Raw genomic sequence first — 14526 nt, forward strand, 5'->3', positions numbered from 1 at the left:
AGGCAAGTTTCTTCACCAGGGGATGGTCCCTGTGAAGTGTGAATTGAGTAAAGTGGGTAACAAATGAACAGGGTTTTTTCCCCTGATGCTAGCCCTTAAAATTGTGATGAAGACCTCTCAATTCTGTTGATTCACTAGGAATCCTCTTCAAAGTCATCTTTCTTTTATGAAAATAAAACAAATATTGATTAGCTCCTTATAATCTGGAAAATCTGTACCTCAGGTTATAATTACGAATTCTGTCAGATGTGGAGAGAGTTTTAGAACTTGAAAGAATAATCAGAGTCTTATTTTCTTATTTTCAGCCTAAACAAAATTCTTTCACATTTAGAAGCTTATTATTCCATCTGGTGATAGAAAAGCAAGGACTTATTTATTCTTGTTGCTAGGTGGTTTTTTTTCCCCCTCCAGTGACCTCGCACCTGTTGGTTCACCTGGAATCTATTTTGTGTTTGCTTTGCACGTGTTTCAACTGTGTGTGTGTGTGCAATTAAAGTGGAACTGACTGGAGGTAGTAATTCACTGTACCTTTGTCTTGCCTCTTTCTCTCTTCAGGCAAGTTTCATTTACCGATGTGAATTCAATAGCTCGGTACCTGGCTCGAGTTGCTGCCTCTGCTGGGTTGTATGGCTCAAATCTGTTGGAACACACTGAGGTGAGAAGGAATCACAGAATCATTAAATGGTTTGGGTTGGAAGGGGCCTTAAAGACCATCTATTTCCAACCCTGAAGACCATCTGTTTCCCATGGGTAGGGATACTTTCCATTAGACCAAGTTGCTCACAGCCCCATCCACCTTGGCCTTGAATCATGCTCTTGACTCTTTTCTTTTCCATTTTTCTCTTTTGGCCTGTTTGAAGTTTTGGGGTTGGGTTTGGTTTTTTGGGTGGTTTTTTTTTGACCTTGTGTCTATTATTCTGCATTTTACTGTTAGACTGAGGTTCCAGGAATGTGAGATGCTGAGGGTTTTGTTTTGCTAAACTTCCTTCGTATAAAGACTAAGAAATCTGAGCTTTGAAAGGGTTGCCCTTGTCCATCCCTGCTACAACAGCTCCTAAGCTGACAGCTAAAATAATTCAGGTTGGAAGGTGATGGATACATGGGATTTTCCCTCCTGGCTTTCCTCGGCTCTGTTGCCATCAGTTGCTATCGTGTAACACTTCAGTGTAACAGCAGGGAACACTTGTGTGGCATTGAAATCCTGAAGTAGTTTTTCCTGAATATAATAGACAAAATCCCAACCCCAGTTTCTTCCTGGGTCTAGTTCAGAATAACCAATCATATGCTGCATTTTAAATTGATAATTGAAACTAGCAGACAAATAGAAATTTATTTCTTCTGAAATTTGGGGAGGGGCTGAAGGACTTGATTCAGGTCTTTTCTTCTTGAAGCCAGGGGTAATCACTCTTCAATTGCTCTTCAGCCCTCATAGCTGGTCTCAAGGGAAGTGTTGTCTTAGTACTTTGCCTGGGAGGCATTAAAAAGTTGTAAGTTATCTTGTGGCTATTTAAAATTTCTGTCCAAATCCTTTGTTTCTAAGTTAAGCACAGACCACAGCAAACACATTTTCAGGGCTGGTATTTCTGGTACAATATTCTTTTTGCTTCTGCCTCTTTCAAAAATAATACTGTACTTGGAGAAGTACGGGGACAGCTGCGTTTGTGGTGCACATATTTTGGTGTGCAACTGCAAATGACTGAACTGAATTCTGTGGTGGCTGTAATTACATCTGTGCCTGCCACGTTGGCTTGAGTGTTGGAAGGATTCCCACTGCAGTTTGCAGAACACTTACACATGAAATAGGACCGGGGGGTAAAAGAGACACTTAGTCTCTTGCAGAGTTTAGGGATTCAATTTATAAACAGGGCTACATTAAAAACCAGCCTAATTCTTAACATTTTTTTTTCATATGTTTATGTGCAAAGTTGCAGGAAGAGACTTTTGCAGGAGAGGGGAGTAGGACTTGTGAAGGGCAGGGGTTTGCTTTCTTCAAATCTAAAAGGAGGTGAGGAAGAGAAGACAGGGACTGAGGGGCAAATGGTATACTGACCAGTAGCAGCATCAGGAATACAAAATAAGTCACAAATACAGTATCTAAATAGTTGAGGGATAATGATGATTATTATATGCACTGTGTGATAAGTATCTAAGAACTCCTTACTATTTTACCAATGGGAATAACTTCAGTAAGTTGGTGTTTTCCACAGTTTGAATTCTTGCTGAAAGAAGAAATTAAATTTCATCATTTAGTATTGTTCTGGGTGAATTTTTCAGTGTGATTTATTTTAAGCCTTCTTTCAAGATATATCATGACCTGATATATTTAATTCCAGTGTTCCTGTTAATATTTTCTGTTCAGCTGTTAGATCAATCGTGTATTATTCAGCTATTTGACAAGCTTCATTCTCATTCCTTTAGTAACTTTAATTATCTTTTGTCCCTTCAAACAAGGTTGACCATTGGCTGGAGTTCAGTGCTACAAAGTTATCCACTGCCAGCCAGTTCCCTTCAGCCATCCAAGAGCTCAACCACTGTCTGTCTCTACGGACCTACTTGGTGGGAAACTCTCTGAGTCTCGCAGACTTGTGTGTCTGGGCTGTACTAAAAGGTACTGGTTTATGTTCTCTGTTTCACTGGCTTGCAATCAATATACACCAGGAATCCCCAATTTTTCTTGTTTGTGGATGCTAGTAGTGACTCCTAGCTGTATGAGAGACTGTCGCACACGGTGCTGTGGCTGTGCATCACTAGTGATGGCAAAAGTTTAGCTTAGGAAATCATAGATTTCTTTTTTTTAAGTTGTTGTTATGTTTGGAAATTTATGTGCTGTAATCCCTAGGTGGAATGTTTTCTGGCTTCTTTTGTATTAGTAATTGTAAGAACATCTTTTATTACCTGTTGTCTCAGTATGAAAATGTGCAACATAACATTATATGCATGGACCTTTCCGTGACGTTATCTTAGCAGAGGAAATTTCTTCAGTGTTTACTTTGAATTATTAAAAGAGGTAGATGTTACACTGCAAAATACCCTTTAGAGGTTAAAGAAGCTTTGATGATCTGTTTTTATGGATTTGTGTTTTATTTGCTCTTGGCTCTCTATCTAAAGGTGATAGGTGACAATCTACCACTCAGTATAACCTAATTCCACTTGAAAGTAGAGGGCATAACTAAGATTTAATTTGAGTACTAGATAATTAATTAGCTTGTCTACCAGATAATTAATTTTGGTATTTTTTCAAAGTTGCTGCTCTTAAGAGCAATTTGAAGGCAGTCCCTTTTTTTCCCCCATTTTCCCGTCGGAATCCTTCTAGTGAAGTTGTATTCCTTGGAGATTAGATTGTGGGAATACAGCCCCTCAGAAATAATGGGGGGCATTTGGCACATGTTTCAATTATGATAGAGCTTAGAAAACATCAAATGTAAACACAATAAAGGGATATCCTGCATTTTTGTCTTGAAATAAAGTTGCTACTAATTTTGAAGTGGATGATACAAGGGAAAATGTGTGTTGACTGTTCCCCCTCACCTTCTGCCTTGATGAATGCAAGAAGGAATGCAGTATGTTCTGGGTTTGACAGGAATTTGTTTATTTAATTTGCTTTTGAATGCCTTGTGTCCACATGACTAAAGCTCTTCAGAAGAGAGGGAGTAGATTTTTAAAAATCATCTTTTCTTAGTCTTAAAAAGCTGCTGTTGATAAAAATAATTTTATTTTTATAATTTCATAGTTTGAAAACTTCTTTGTTTTCTAACAGATAACAGCACGTGGCAAGAGCAGTTAGAACAAAACAAAGCTCCTGTGCATGCGAAGCGATGGTACAGCTTCCTTGAGGTACAACGTGCTTTCCAGTCAGTAGGAGCCAAGTGGGCTGCTGGTACACCAAAGGCTAAAATGGTAAGATTTACTCAGATCCTATGGAGAGAGTAGCTTTATTTCTATGAATACACTGCGAAATTTTTTTTTTTTTTTTTAAGTTAGAGAATTAAAAATGAAAAGTAAGCAGTCATACAGTGAACTAAACTTTTGTAAACTCTTGTTTACAGCTAAAGCCGTCACTTTCAAGTTTAGAAAGGCATGAGTTGTCTAGTCCAGTGCTTAAGTGGAATCATGGAAATATGTCACATCTTCTTTTATTCAGCACTGCTCTTTAGATATATTGTTTGCTTTTTCTAAAGAGAGCTTGAGATCATGATAGACCTGCAAAGATTGCTCTCTTCAGTTTACTGAATTTGTTGATCACGTTCAGGTTAAGAACACTAAGATACAAAACCTCAACTAGCAATTGTTTTCTTCTATAGAATAAATTTGACAACTTGGTGGGACTTTTCAGTCCTGGACCAGATTTGAAGACAAAATAAATAAAAGCTCTAGAGTTAATCTTGTTTTGGAATGCCTTGAGTAATGTGAAGGTTGTGAAGATTGGGGTCCAATATGACAGCTTGTAGGTTTGAAAGGAGACTTTGATACAGCAGATATTATCTAGAGTTTTATATCTGATTTTACAACTAATACAATCTGTAATTGTGTCTCTTTTCAAGGCAACAGAAAAAGAAAAGAAAGCGGATGTTGGGAAGTTTGTTGAACTTCCTGGCGCAGAGATGGGGAAGGTCATTGTGAGGTTTCCTCCTGAAGCAAGTGGGTAAGAAACATGAATACTTTGAGAAGGTTCTAATTGTGTTTTGTCTAAAAAAAGAAAAAAAAAAAGCGTTGGTGAGGATGTTAATCAGCTTATCAGGCAAGGCTGTTAAACCAAATGAGTGTTTAAAGCTTTGTCTCTACTAGAGCTGTTCACTTCTCCTCTGTTGCACTGTTGCCTGAACTTGGACTAGGGAGTGAGGATGGCATTTACATGGATAATGGATGCATGAGCCCTGCCAGGAGCTATGGTGTGGACATGCAGTCCTTTTCAATTGGGTCAAGGGACTCGGTGCTTCCCAAGGAAGCTTAGATTTGAGGAGGGAAGGATGTATGGGATAGCCTTCCTTGGGGAAGCTTGACTACCAGATATATAACGGAGGCCCAGGGGTCCAGACTGTGTGGAATACCAAAGCACAAACTCCTTAAAGACCACACAGAGGAGATGTGATGAGCCAGTATAATAAAGTCAATTTTCAGCCAGCTTTTCATTTTCTGTTTCTTTTTGGAGTTCCTTGATGACCTATAACATTTCCACGATTGTATTTTTTCATTAATCTGGCTGTTCAGTATCACATGGCTTCTATAGTTGTGTTTCTTACTCAGTTAGTCCAATATAAACTGTTACTCAAATATTGTAAATTATGTTTTATGTACACGTATGTTTATAACGTATATTATTTTCCACTTAGTTTAGTAGTTTTTAGTGTTTTAATCCTGGTGTTTTAAAACACTGTTCTTCAGGGACATGTTACTCTCGTTTTGTAAGAGGAATTAATTTTGTGGATTTGGGGATTTATATTTAATTTAAAATGTTAGTAGCTTTATAACTTATATTAAAAAATACACAGCAATCAGAAAATACCTCTCTTGTGAGTGTGTTAAGTTCAGGTTGTCTGGTAGCTGCTACTGGGTATCATCAACAGCTGGTTTAAGATAGTCTGTAAAAATGGAGATAATTGCACTCTAATCTTTATATCCATAGCAACACCCTAATTTACAGATTTAGGTATTTTTAACAGTTAACTACTAAATTTGTGGTAGAAGAAACATAATCTCTTTCCATAAACGTATAGCATTTCAACAAATATCCTAGGCTTATTTGTTTGTTTGTTACACTTAGGTATTGCTTTCCACTCTTTCTCCTTCCCTCGCAAATAAAGAAGTCTGTCTGAAGTAGTTCTGGTGTGTATATTTATTTTTTAATTTCCTTTCTAGATATCTGCATATTGGTCATGCCAAAGCTGCCCTGCTAAATCAGCACTACCAAGTTAACTTTAAAGGAAAACTTATTATGAGATTTGATGACACAAATCCAGAAAAAGAGAAAGAAGACTTTGAAAAGGTATGATGAGATAGCAGAGTGAAAGAATGATAAGTGCATGCCTCTCTTTTCTTCATGCTTATTCTTATGGCTTATCCTTCCTGTACAATGGAGCATTAAAAACCCCACATCTGACATGAAGAGAATAAAGATGTAAGAAAGCTACCTTTCCTGACTGTTACAATGTAGATTTTCACACTTTGCAGGTTATTCTTGAAGACGTTGCCATGCTGCACATCAAACCAGATCAATTTACATATACCTCAGATCACTTTGAAACGATAATGAAATATGCTGAGAAGCTTATTCAAGAAGGGAAGGCGTATGTGGATGATACTCCTGCAGAACAAATGAAAGCAGAGCGAGAGCAAAGAGTGGAATCCAAGCACAGAAATAACTGTAAGATGTTCTAAGCTTCAGTCCTGCTTTCTTACCTTTTTGATTTGGCCTCAAAACTTGATTGTTATTAATGAATATGAGTGAGATTATTAAATTGCAAGTCTTCAAGGTCCTTATAGGGACTTGAAAGTGTTTAGTGCTATGAGGCTGGATGGATTAAGTATACGTTTAGACCTGGGCAGTAGACTTGTGTATGTATGGATTCATTACCACTTAAAAAATTCAAGATGTAAAATGTGTGAAAATGAATTTCAGTGTCCTGAGAGGGGGGTGACACTGATTTTTGATGCTGCAGTAATGCAACTTGATTCTGTATCGGCTTCATAATACCTTAGAAAATGGTTTATTTTTGTTGTTCTTAGGTGTTAATAAGAATCTACAAATGTGGGAAGAAATGAAAAAGGGAACAGAATATGGACAAACTTGTTGTCTACGAGCAAAAATAGATATGAGCAGTAATAATGGATGCATGAGGGATCCAACTCTTTATCGTTGTAAAAACCAGCCTCACCCTCGGACTGGGAACACCTACAAGTACGTCCACTTTCTCCTTGTGTGGCCTGTAGCTTTCACTCTTTCAGTGCATTTAAAATTCCTTGGTAAATTTCTTTTCATACTTGGAATCTGCCAGCATTTTTCCACCAGAATATGTGATGAGTCTCTTGACTTTCTGACACTTGTGCAAATGACTTTTTAAAAGCTGTGAGATGGCCATCATGGTCAACAGTGACTATTATTTCAGTTTTGGTCCTTATTTATGTTGGAAAAAAAACATTAGCAGTGTGGGATTGTTTTTTTAGGCTTGAATATTAAGGCTGTGATCAGGTAATTTCTTGAAGACTCTTCATCTTAATAACATATTGCCCTCTGTATCTTTTTGTGGACAGTTTGTTGTGTATGTGTTATTTTAGTCTTGATCTGAAAGTTTTCAGGATCATAGGTTATAAATATTTATAATACATGAATATGAGCTGCACTGAGTTTAAATGTTTAGGTGGGAGGAAAGTGTTTTGTTGTGCCCTGCTAATTAAAGATCTTTTTGTCAGGGTTTATCCCACGTACGACTTTGCCTGCCCCATTGTTGACAGTATTGAAGGTGTCACACATGCCCTGAGAACAACTGAATACCATGACAGAGATGAACAATTCTACTGGATTATTGAGGCTCTGGGCATAAGGAAGCCATATATATGGGAGTATAGCAGGCTAAACCTCAACAACACTGTGCTCTCCAAGAGAAAGCTCACGTGGTTTGTCAACGAAGGCCTTGTGGATGGATGGTATGTTTAATGGCTGTAGGTCAGCACTGTTCCCTAAGATCCTCGTGACTGGCACATTCATTTTTGCTTTGGGACAGTTTGAATGAATATTTAAACAATATTAAAGAATATAGATTAATTACACTGGTTTCTGCCTGCACGATGTGTGTGTTTCCTACTCTGCAGTAGCTGTGTACATACATATTCATGTCCTGTAATAAGCATGAGGCAGCTTATTTTTGGACTCTGGCTCTTGCTGTGGGTGCCATTTACACATTTTCCAGCCTTGAGTCATTGGTTGTTGTCATTGGAGTCATTCCTAAACAATGCCAGAAGAGGGCCTGGATTGAAGTATTTCTGGTCCTGTCTATCCAGTCAAATCCATCCCACTTCTCTCCTACCTGCCCCTCACCCTCCTTCTTTCTGTTAATTTTTTCAGATTAATTTGATTTCTGCAGAAATCAATGTTTGGTGGACGAGCTGTCAGTTGAGTTGGAAGCTTAGATTCCTAGTTTATGCATGGAGCCACTAGGCTAGAGCCAAATTTATTCTTTCCTGCCTGTGCCTGTTTTTTTTTCCCCTAGAGGTGTAGCTGGTCTTATGATGAACTTTCCTTCCCTAAGCCTCCCTGTTAGGTCCTCAGCAAGGTTTGATTCATGTTCCCACCAAACTCAGATGTTACATTGCAGATTAGGCCTTTATATTTCTTCCATAAGAGAAAAAAAAAAAATCATAGAATTCTGTCACTTATATTAAGAGGTAGCATTGTCACTTCTTTCCAGTAACATTTTCTGTGTGCCCTTGGAAAGGAAATAATGGATAGGGACATAACTTTTGCCTTGTTAGTTTTTGAGAAACCTAACCTTCACCATACATTTTGTATGGATACGAGCTCAATCTTCTCAGTTAGGTGTTCTCACCCAGCTGTGTGAGTTCACTAAGTAAAATACACTGAGGCTGTGCCTTCCGTGCGTGGCAGTATTAGTAAAGTTCGTGACTAGTGTAGAATTTAGAAAATTTGGCGTGTGACACTAATGGAATACCTTTTTGCGCTAGGGATGACCCAAGATTCCCCACTGTGCGTGGTGTCCTGAGAAGAGGCATGACAGTTGAAGGATTAAAACAGTTTATTGCTGCTCAGGTGGGTGTTTCCTTCTGAATCTCCCTCGATAAGTTTCACAAGTTTCTGTGGAGATTCAGTTAATACACTTGTCACTGGGAGGTTTCTTCTTTTGAAGCTTTGCCACCTTGACGTGTATTGCTTCAACAATGGTAGACACGTGAGTAGGTGTTGGCAAAATGGACTTTCAGGTTTCTTACTTGGAAAGGGTTTATTTTGCAAGCTCGAAAACTCTTTTTGATGAAAGCAAACCATAGAGGGTTTTCAGTTTAAAGACCTTTGTTTTGAGTTAGTCTAAGAGCTAGAATATTTATGTTAATGTGGTGTTGATTTGTTTGTTGTTTTTTTTTTTTTCCCCAGGGCTCCTCTCGATCTGTCGTGAATATGGAGTGGGATAAAATCTGGTCCTTTAACAAAAAGGTATGTGCTTACTCAGATTTGATGCTACTCCTGGTATCCTCTTTCTAGGATATGTAGAGAATCCAGCGTTCATCGGAGCGCTTATCACAACAAGTAGCAGTTGCAGTATGCTGCATCATTTGGCACACTCAGGAAAATGGAATGTCCCCCCCTTTAACCTGAAGAAGCACTAATCCATTGGATTCTCCTATACCAGTACTTACTTGCTTTCCTTAGTAGCACGGGAAAAGATAATGGTATTTGCTGTAAACCTGATCTGAAAACTGCATTTCATTTTTCTGCTTTCAAGCTGCGAGCTATCTGTAAGAAGGTATTACTTAATGCTTTTTACCTTAGCATATAGCTTACAGTGCTGTAAGCATACACAGCATAAGCTATCATTTTGCAGCTTCATAGGCACTTGCTTGTATAACAGGAGCTCTACAAACCCACTGAAAATGCATTATTCCTAGTTTTCAAAGGCTGCCCATCTCTGGTTTGGCTGATTTTTCAACATAAACACAAATTTTCCCCGATTTGTTTCACGTTGGCCACGTTTCCTTTCTGTGGCAAAAGGAGGGACGCGCTGCGTGCTCTGCCTGGGAAGATCGAGCCAGCACTGCTGGAGTTTCTGACTGAGTGGCAAATCAGGAATATTGCATCTTGACACGATGAGTTGCTTTTTGGCAGCGGATGCTTGGACACTATAATAAGGCGATTTGTTTTCATGAGGATTGCATCTTTTGTGTGATTGTGGAAACACCTGTTATTTTGCATTGGGATTCCTGCTTGGTTTTGCTTAGATAGTGCCCAGATCTGTTCATTTAAATAGTTTTTGCTTGTCTGGCATGTGTCTTGTATTTCTTCATGTATTTTGCATTTGATTTGCTACATACACGTAGGTTTATGAATTGGTTCTTTCTGTTGCTGCATAAATATATTTATGAGTAACAACTGGTTTGAGGGGAAGAATCCACATTGGACTGTCAAGGCTCACTTTTTTTAAAATTGACTTTTAAACTGAGTTTCTTAGACCTCTGACTCAGCTCCTTGTACAGCACCATATTTGTTAGCCAATTTTATTTACATGTGGCTGTGCAGATTGTAAGCTGTCTGCAATATGAGCAAAACCAATTGGCTGCTTACAGGTAGTTCTGAGCTCAAAGGCTTTGTCAGTATGGCAGCTCATATTTTATACGTGATCCTCTAAGTTTTAGCACCGGATGAGGGATTGTGAGTTTCAATGAATAAAATAAAGAGCCTGCTAATAACACTATAAAATCTGGTCATTTAATTATCAAAATTATGATGTTCATTCATATAATACCCGACATTATGAGATACATACACAAGTCCTTTTTCAGAGTGTATGTTTAACCTTTAGGAGTCTGACCGCAGTGACTACTAACTTATAAAAGTATGTCTTCTTAAAAGAATATCATCATGTCACTTTATGAGCTGATGTCAAGTAATTAAAACCTAAATACTTTTCTCCAAAACAGAGAAAAATACATAGCTGTGTAGCTTTTCACTTGAGCAGGAATAGACCAGGAGAACAAAAATCACTTTATTTTAATACAAGCAGGTGTTTTCCTTTGTGTTAGTTTCCAGTTAACCTGGTAGACCTCTGATATTCCTTTTGACCTTAGATGACCACTTTACTTGAATTATTTTTTTAAGTGCCTCTGAACAGATTGACAGACTAGTATTTCAGGTATAAAAAATGCTGTGAAAAACTACAGCAGCTAAATTTGATAATGGGCAATAAAAATACAGGAATACATCCTAGTGGTACCTTTTTCTTGCCAAACTCGTGTTGTAGAAATCCTAATGAAGTCAATGTTGTGGTATTGCCTTATTATAGTATCTAATGTGTCTGTAGTAAAATTGCAGACTTGATTGGTGCCTCCTCTGCAGCCAGTTCTGTCAGTGATTCTGCTGGAGTACTGGCCTCGAAAACGAGTATGAGATCAGGTCTTGTGCTGCTGGAAAAAGAACAAAATCTATTTAAAATTATTGCTTTAAATTTAGTTAACTAGAGAAAAAAATATTCAGATGTAATAGCCTATGTGCACAGTAAAATTGTATCACACTGCATTTTTGTGTCTTCCCTATAAGGAACTGGGTCATCATTTTGGTTACTTCTGCTGTCAGTAGTACCCAATCCAATTTTTACTCAGAGTATTTTAGTAAAGATTGGAATTTGTAAAGCATTACCACTATTTGGATGAAAGTGACATTTAAAGCAAACTTGGAAAAAAATGCAGTAACATAAAGAATACCAGTCAATATTACTTTTTTTTTTTTTTTTTTTTTTTTTTTTGTGTTTATTGTTTTGTAAAGCATCTTATTTCTCTATCAGTGGTATATATTCATGATCCACTTCGCTGTTTTCTGTAGGTTATAGACCCGGTAGCACCTCGGTACACTGCTTTACTGAAAGATGCAGTGGTCCCAGTAAATATTCCTGAAGCTCAAGAGGAGATGAAAGAAGTGGCTAAACATCCAAAGGTTCTTGCTTTACTCTTTTAATATTCTTGTACTGCAGCTCAGTAAGGTTGGGAAGTACCTTGGCATGAAGCAGTCAGGAAGGAGAGTCCTGCTTTTATCTTGCTCAGAGAGCATGAAGTCTGTCCAAGGGGTACTTTTTTTTTGCCTTGGGATTGTCAAAACCTGTGCAACTACTAAATATGTTTGTTGTTTTAAGAGGGAACTGTTTTTGTTAATATATAGAGGGCACATATAAGGTGCCCTATAAGGCATTCTGGGAGTTTTCTGAGGAGGTGGGGCTTTACAAGCCTGGAGCGCTGCTCAAGCTGGCTTTCTTATTGTTTGATGCTATCTTTCACAGAGAAGTTAAATGTTAATTTTTATTCGAGCTTTATGGCTATAATACAGTGTACACTCTTTATCCATTAACAGTGAGGTGCTTTTTAAGTGGTTCATAAAATTAGGTTTTATGTGGAGAGGTAATATATTAACCTGTTGATTCTGTCAGTCTCTGGATTTTTAATATGGCTTTTAAATTTGTAAAGCAAATAGTTCTTATCAGAAGCTAAGAACTTGCTGATTTGATACTTTTAGTATCCAGTAAACAGTCTAATATCCCTTAAAAGGGGAGTGTGTTACTGATAAAATTCTTTCTTGGTGCTACAATTAACAAAGATGCTTTCCTTTGAGTCTGATATCTAAAACTGTGCTTAAACTTCAATGAAAGCATTCCTTAGTTATGCTTATATACACATACACTGAGAAATGAGTGAATGTTGCTGAGGCTTTGCTTTATTTATTTGTTTTCCTTTTGTTGCTCTGTTCCTGTAGCCATTTCTTGTAACTGAGAGGTGGACGTTGGGTTTCCCCTCTCCACCATGCCTGATAAAAAGAAACAGGTTTTGAGCAGATGCAAGTGAGAGTTGTGACTCTTCAAGGCTCAAAAAGTCTGAAGTTTGCTCAGATACAAGCCAGAATATTAAAACACTGATAGTTCCAGTGAATGCTGCCTCCAATATGTGATGAAATAAATACTGACCAGAAGATACAAATTGAAAACTCCCGACCGGCTGAAAAAGTCTGAAGTCACAGCTGTTGGCTTTTTTTAGAAAACAGAAGTTGATCTCAATTGTTGAGATACCTTAAAGCTGTGTGTTTTATAAATGATGTAGTTCTGGTTTCTGTCTTTACAAATCTGTGCAGCTGAAAGAAGCTCCATATATATTTCCATAATAACTTTATGACACAGCAAAAATGAGAGTTCTGAAATTAGTTTTGATGGGAATTTGCATAGCAGAATGGAAACTTGAGAAAACAGTTCGGGTTTACTTGTGAGATCTTAAAGGTGTATGGACCTTAAGGAAATGGAATAGGCTGTAAGTGGATTTTTTGAGGGTACTCTCAGGGAAATGCGGGCAACACCCGCGAACAAGAAACTGGAGAGAGCTGTGGAAAAACACTGTAGCTTTGCATTACTGTTACTGTGCATCTTCTGTGTTCCCCTGTTGTCTTTGAAATGTAAACCACCATTCACAGAATGCTGACGTTGGGCTGAAGCCTGTGTGGTACAGCTCCAGGGTCCTCATCGAGGGCGCAGATGCAGACACCCTGGCGGAGGGAGAGGTGGTCACGTTCATAAACTGGGGCAACATCATCATCACCAAATTAAACAGGTAACCTGTTTGCTGGCAGATGAAATGAAATTTTGCTTTTCAGCTTCTTGTTGCTTTTTCTTTTAACAGGAGGCTTGTAAGAGTAAAGAATTAATGGTTTGCCGTATATGTCCATTCTGTGATTCTATATTTATAAATCTACTTTGAAATATGCCACGAAACCGCATTTTAGCAGAGTGTATTTTACTGTAGATTTAGGTTTGAAATGATTAGTCAGTCCTGATAACTGCTAGTCCCTCTCATGCAGTGCTCTCCATGATTCTATGGTAATATTGCCACTGTAAAACAGCTTTTTCAGTCAAAAAAAAAATCTCCTGGAATTTTAATAACTTTCACCTCATAACAAATACTGCTTTAGCATATGGAGAAACTAAACCTGTCACAGTTTCGGTTGCACAACTGTTGAGGTGGGGAAGGAGACCGTTTAATGTCATCATAGTATCTTTGAAGTGGTTGTGTTGAGACAGTGCCAGAATGGGGTGAGCTCTGATAAAAGATTTTTTCCCATGCTTTTTACTTTATATCGATATTTAAGACAACAAAATTAATGGAGAACGTCAACGGGAGTGAATGCACTCTTTCCTATGATTTAGACTTCAAAAATTAACTCTGAACACCTGTTTTGTAGTATTGAATCAGAACTGATCATTTAGGCTGTACCGTTATAATTTCTGCTTTCCTGTAGAAATTCAAGTGGAAAAATTGTGTCCATCAATGCCAAGTTGAACTTAGATAATAAGGACTTCAAAAAAACTACTAAGATCACTTGGTTGGCAGAAACTCCACGCGCACCCCTCATCCCAACTGTCTGTGTTAATTATGAGCATCTGATCACTAAGCCTGTTCTAGGTAAAGATGAAGACTTCAAGCAGTATATCAACCGAAACAGCAAGGTGAGTTATATTTCCGTCCCCTTTTATTCCACAAAACTTAGTGTTGTTTGATTGATTTATTTATTTATTTTAATTTTTTAACATTCACTGTTTCTAGTCGCTCTTTTTAAAATTTAATTGTTTTTTTGTCAAACAGGTAAATTGTGCCGGTGTATCTAGTTTCCGTGTTTCCACGTAACCTGTCATAATCTCAGAATTAAAATATGGCTCTTGTTTATTCTCAGTTGTTACCAGGCTTTTACATGTCTGAGACCAATTTTGGTTTGAGTTTTTGTCTCGATACATTCTTATGATGTGGCATCTTCTCACTAGTACTTGTTCTGCTGCTGCT

At 37.8% G+C, this 14526-nt stretch overlaps 1 protein-coding gene across 6 annotated transcripts in view; it reads left to right on the forward strand.

Annotated features, from left to right (window-relative positions):
* The window catches only part of EPRS1 (glutamyl-prolyl-tRNA synthetase 1), a 37989-nt gene that overhangs the window by 6403 nt on the left and 17060 nt on the right, over positions 1-14526 (forward strand). For 3 of the 6 annotated variants that reach the window (XM_040057392.1, XM_040057395.1, XM_040057397.1), the window contains exons 3-16: positions 556-655; positions 2452-2608; positions 3758-3897; positions 4542-4642; positions 5857-5983; positions 6169-6361; positions 6724-6895; positions 7408-7641; positions 8677-8761; positions 9101-9160; positions 9450-9470; positions 11540-11650; positions 13166-13302; positions 13988-14195. In XM_040057392.1, the coding sequence (XP_039913326.1) occupies positions 556-655; positions 2452-2608; positions 3758-3897; positions 4542-4642; positions 5857-5983; positions 6169-6361; positions 6724-6895; positions 7408-7641; positions 8677-8761; positions 9101-9160; positions 9450-9470; positions 11540-11650; positions 13166-13302; positions 13988-14195 (1846 nt within the window). The remainder of the gene's footprint in view (positions 1-555; positions 656-2451; positions 2609-3757; positions 3898-4541; positions 4643-5856; positions 5984-6168; positions 6362-6723; positions 6896-7407; positions 7642-8676; positions 8762-9100; positions 9161-9449; positions 9471-11539; positions 11651-13165; positions 13303-13987; positions 14196-14526) is intronic. The other 3 variants (XM_040057394.1, XM_040057396.1, XM_040057398.1) reach the window with 1 other exon arrangement.

The sequence above is a fragment of the Hirundo rustica genome, chromosome 3, assembly GCF_015227805.2.
Source record: "Hirundo rustica isolate bHirRus1 chromosome 3, bHirRus1.pri.v3, whole genome shotgun sequence".
In the NCBI taxonomy this organism is placed as follows: domain Eukaryota; kingdom Metazoa; phylum Chordata; class Aves; order Passeriformes; family Hirundinidae; genus Hirundo; species Hirundo rustica.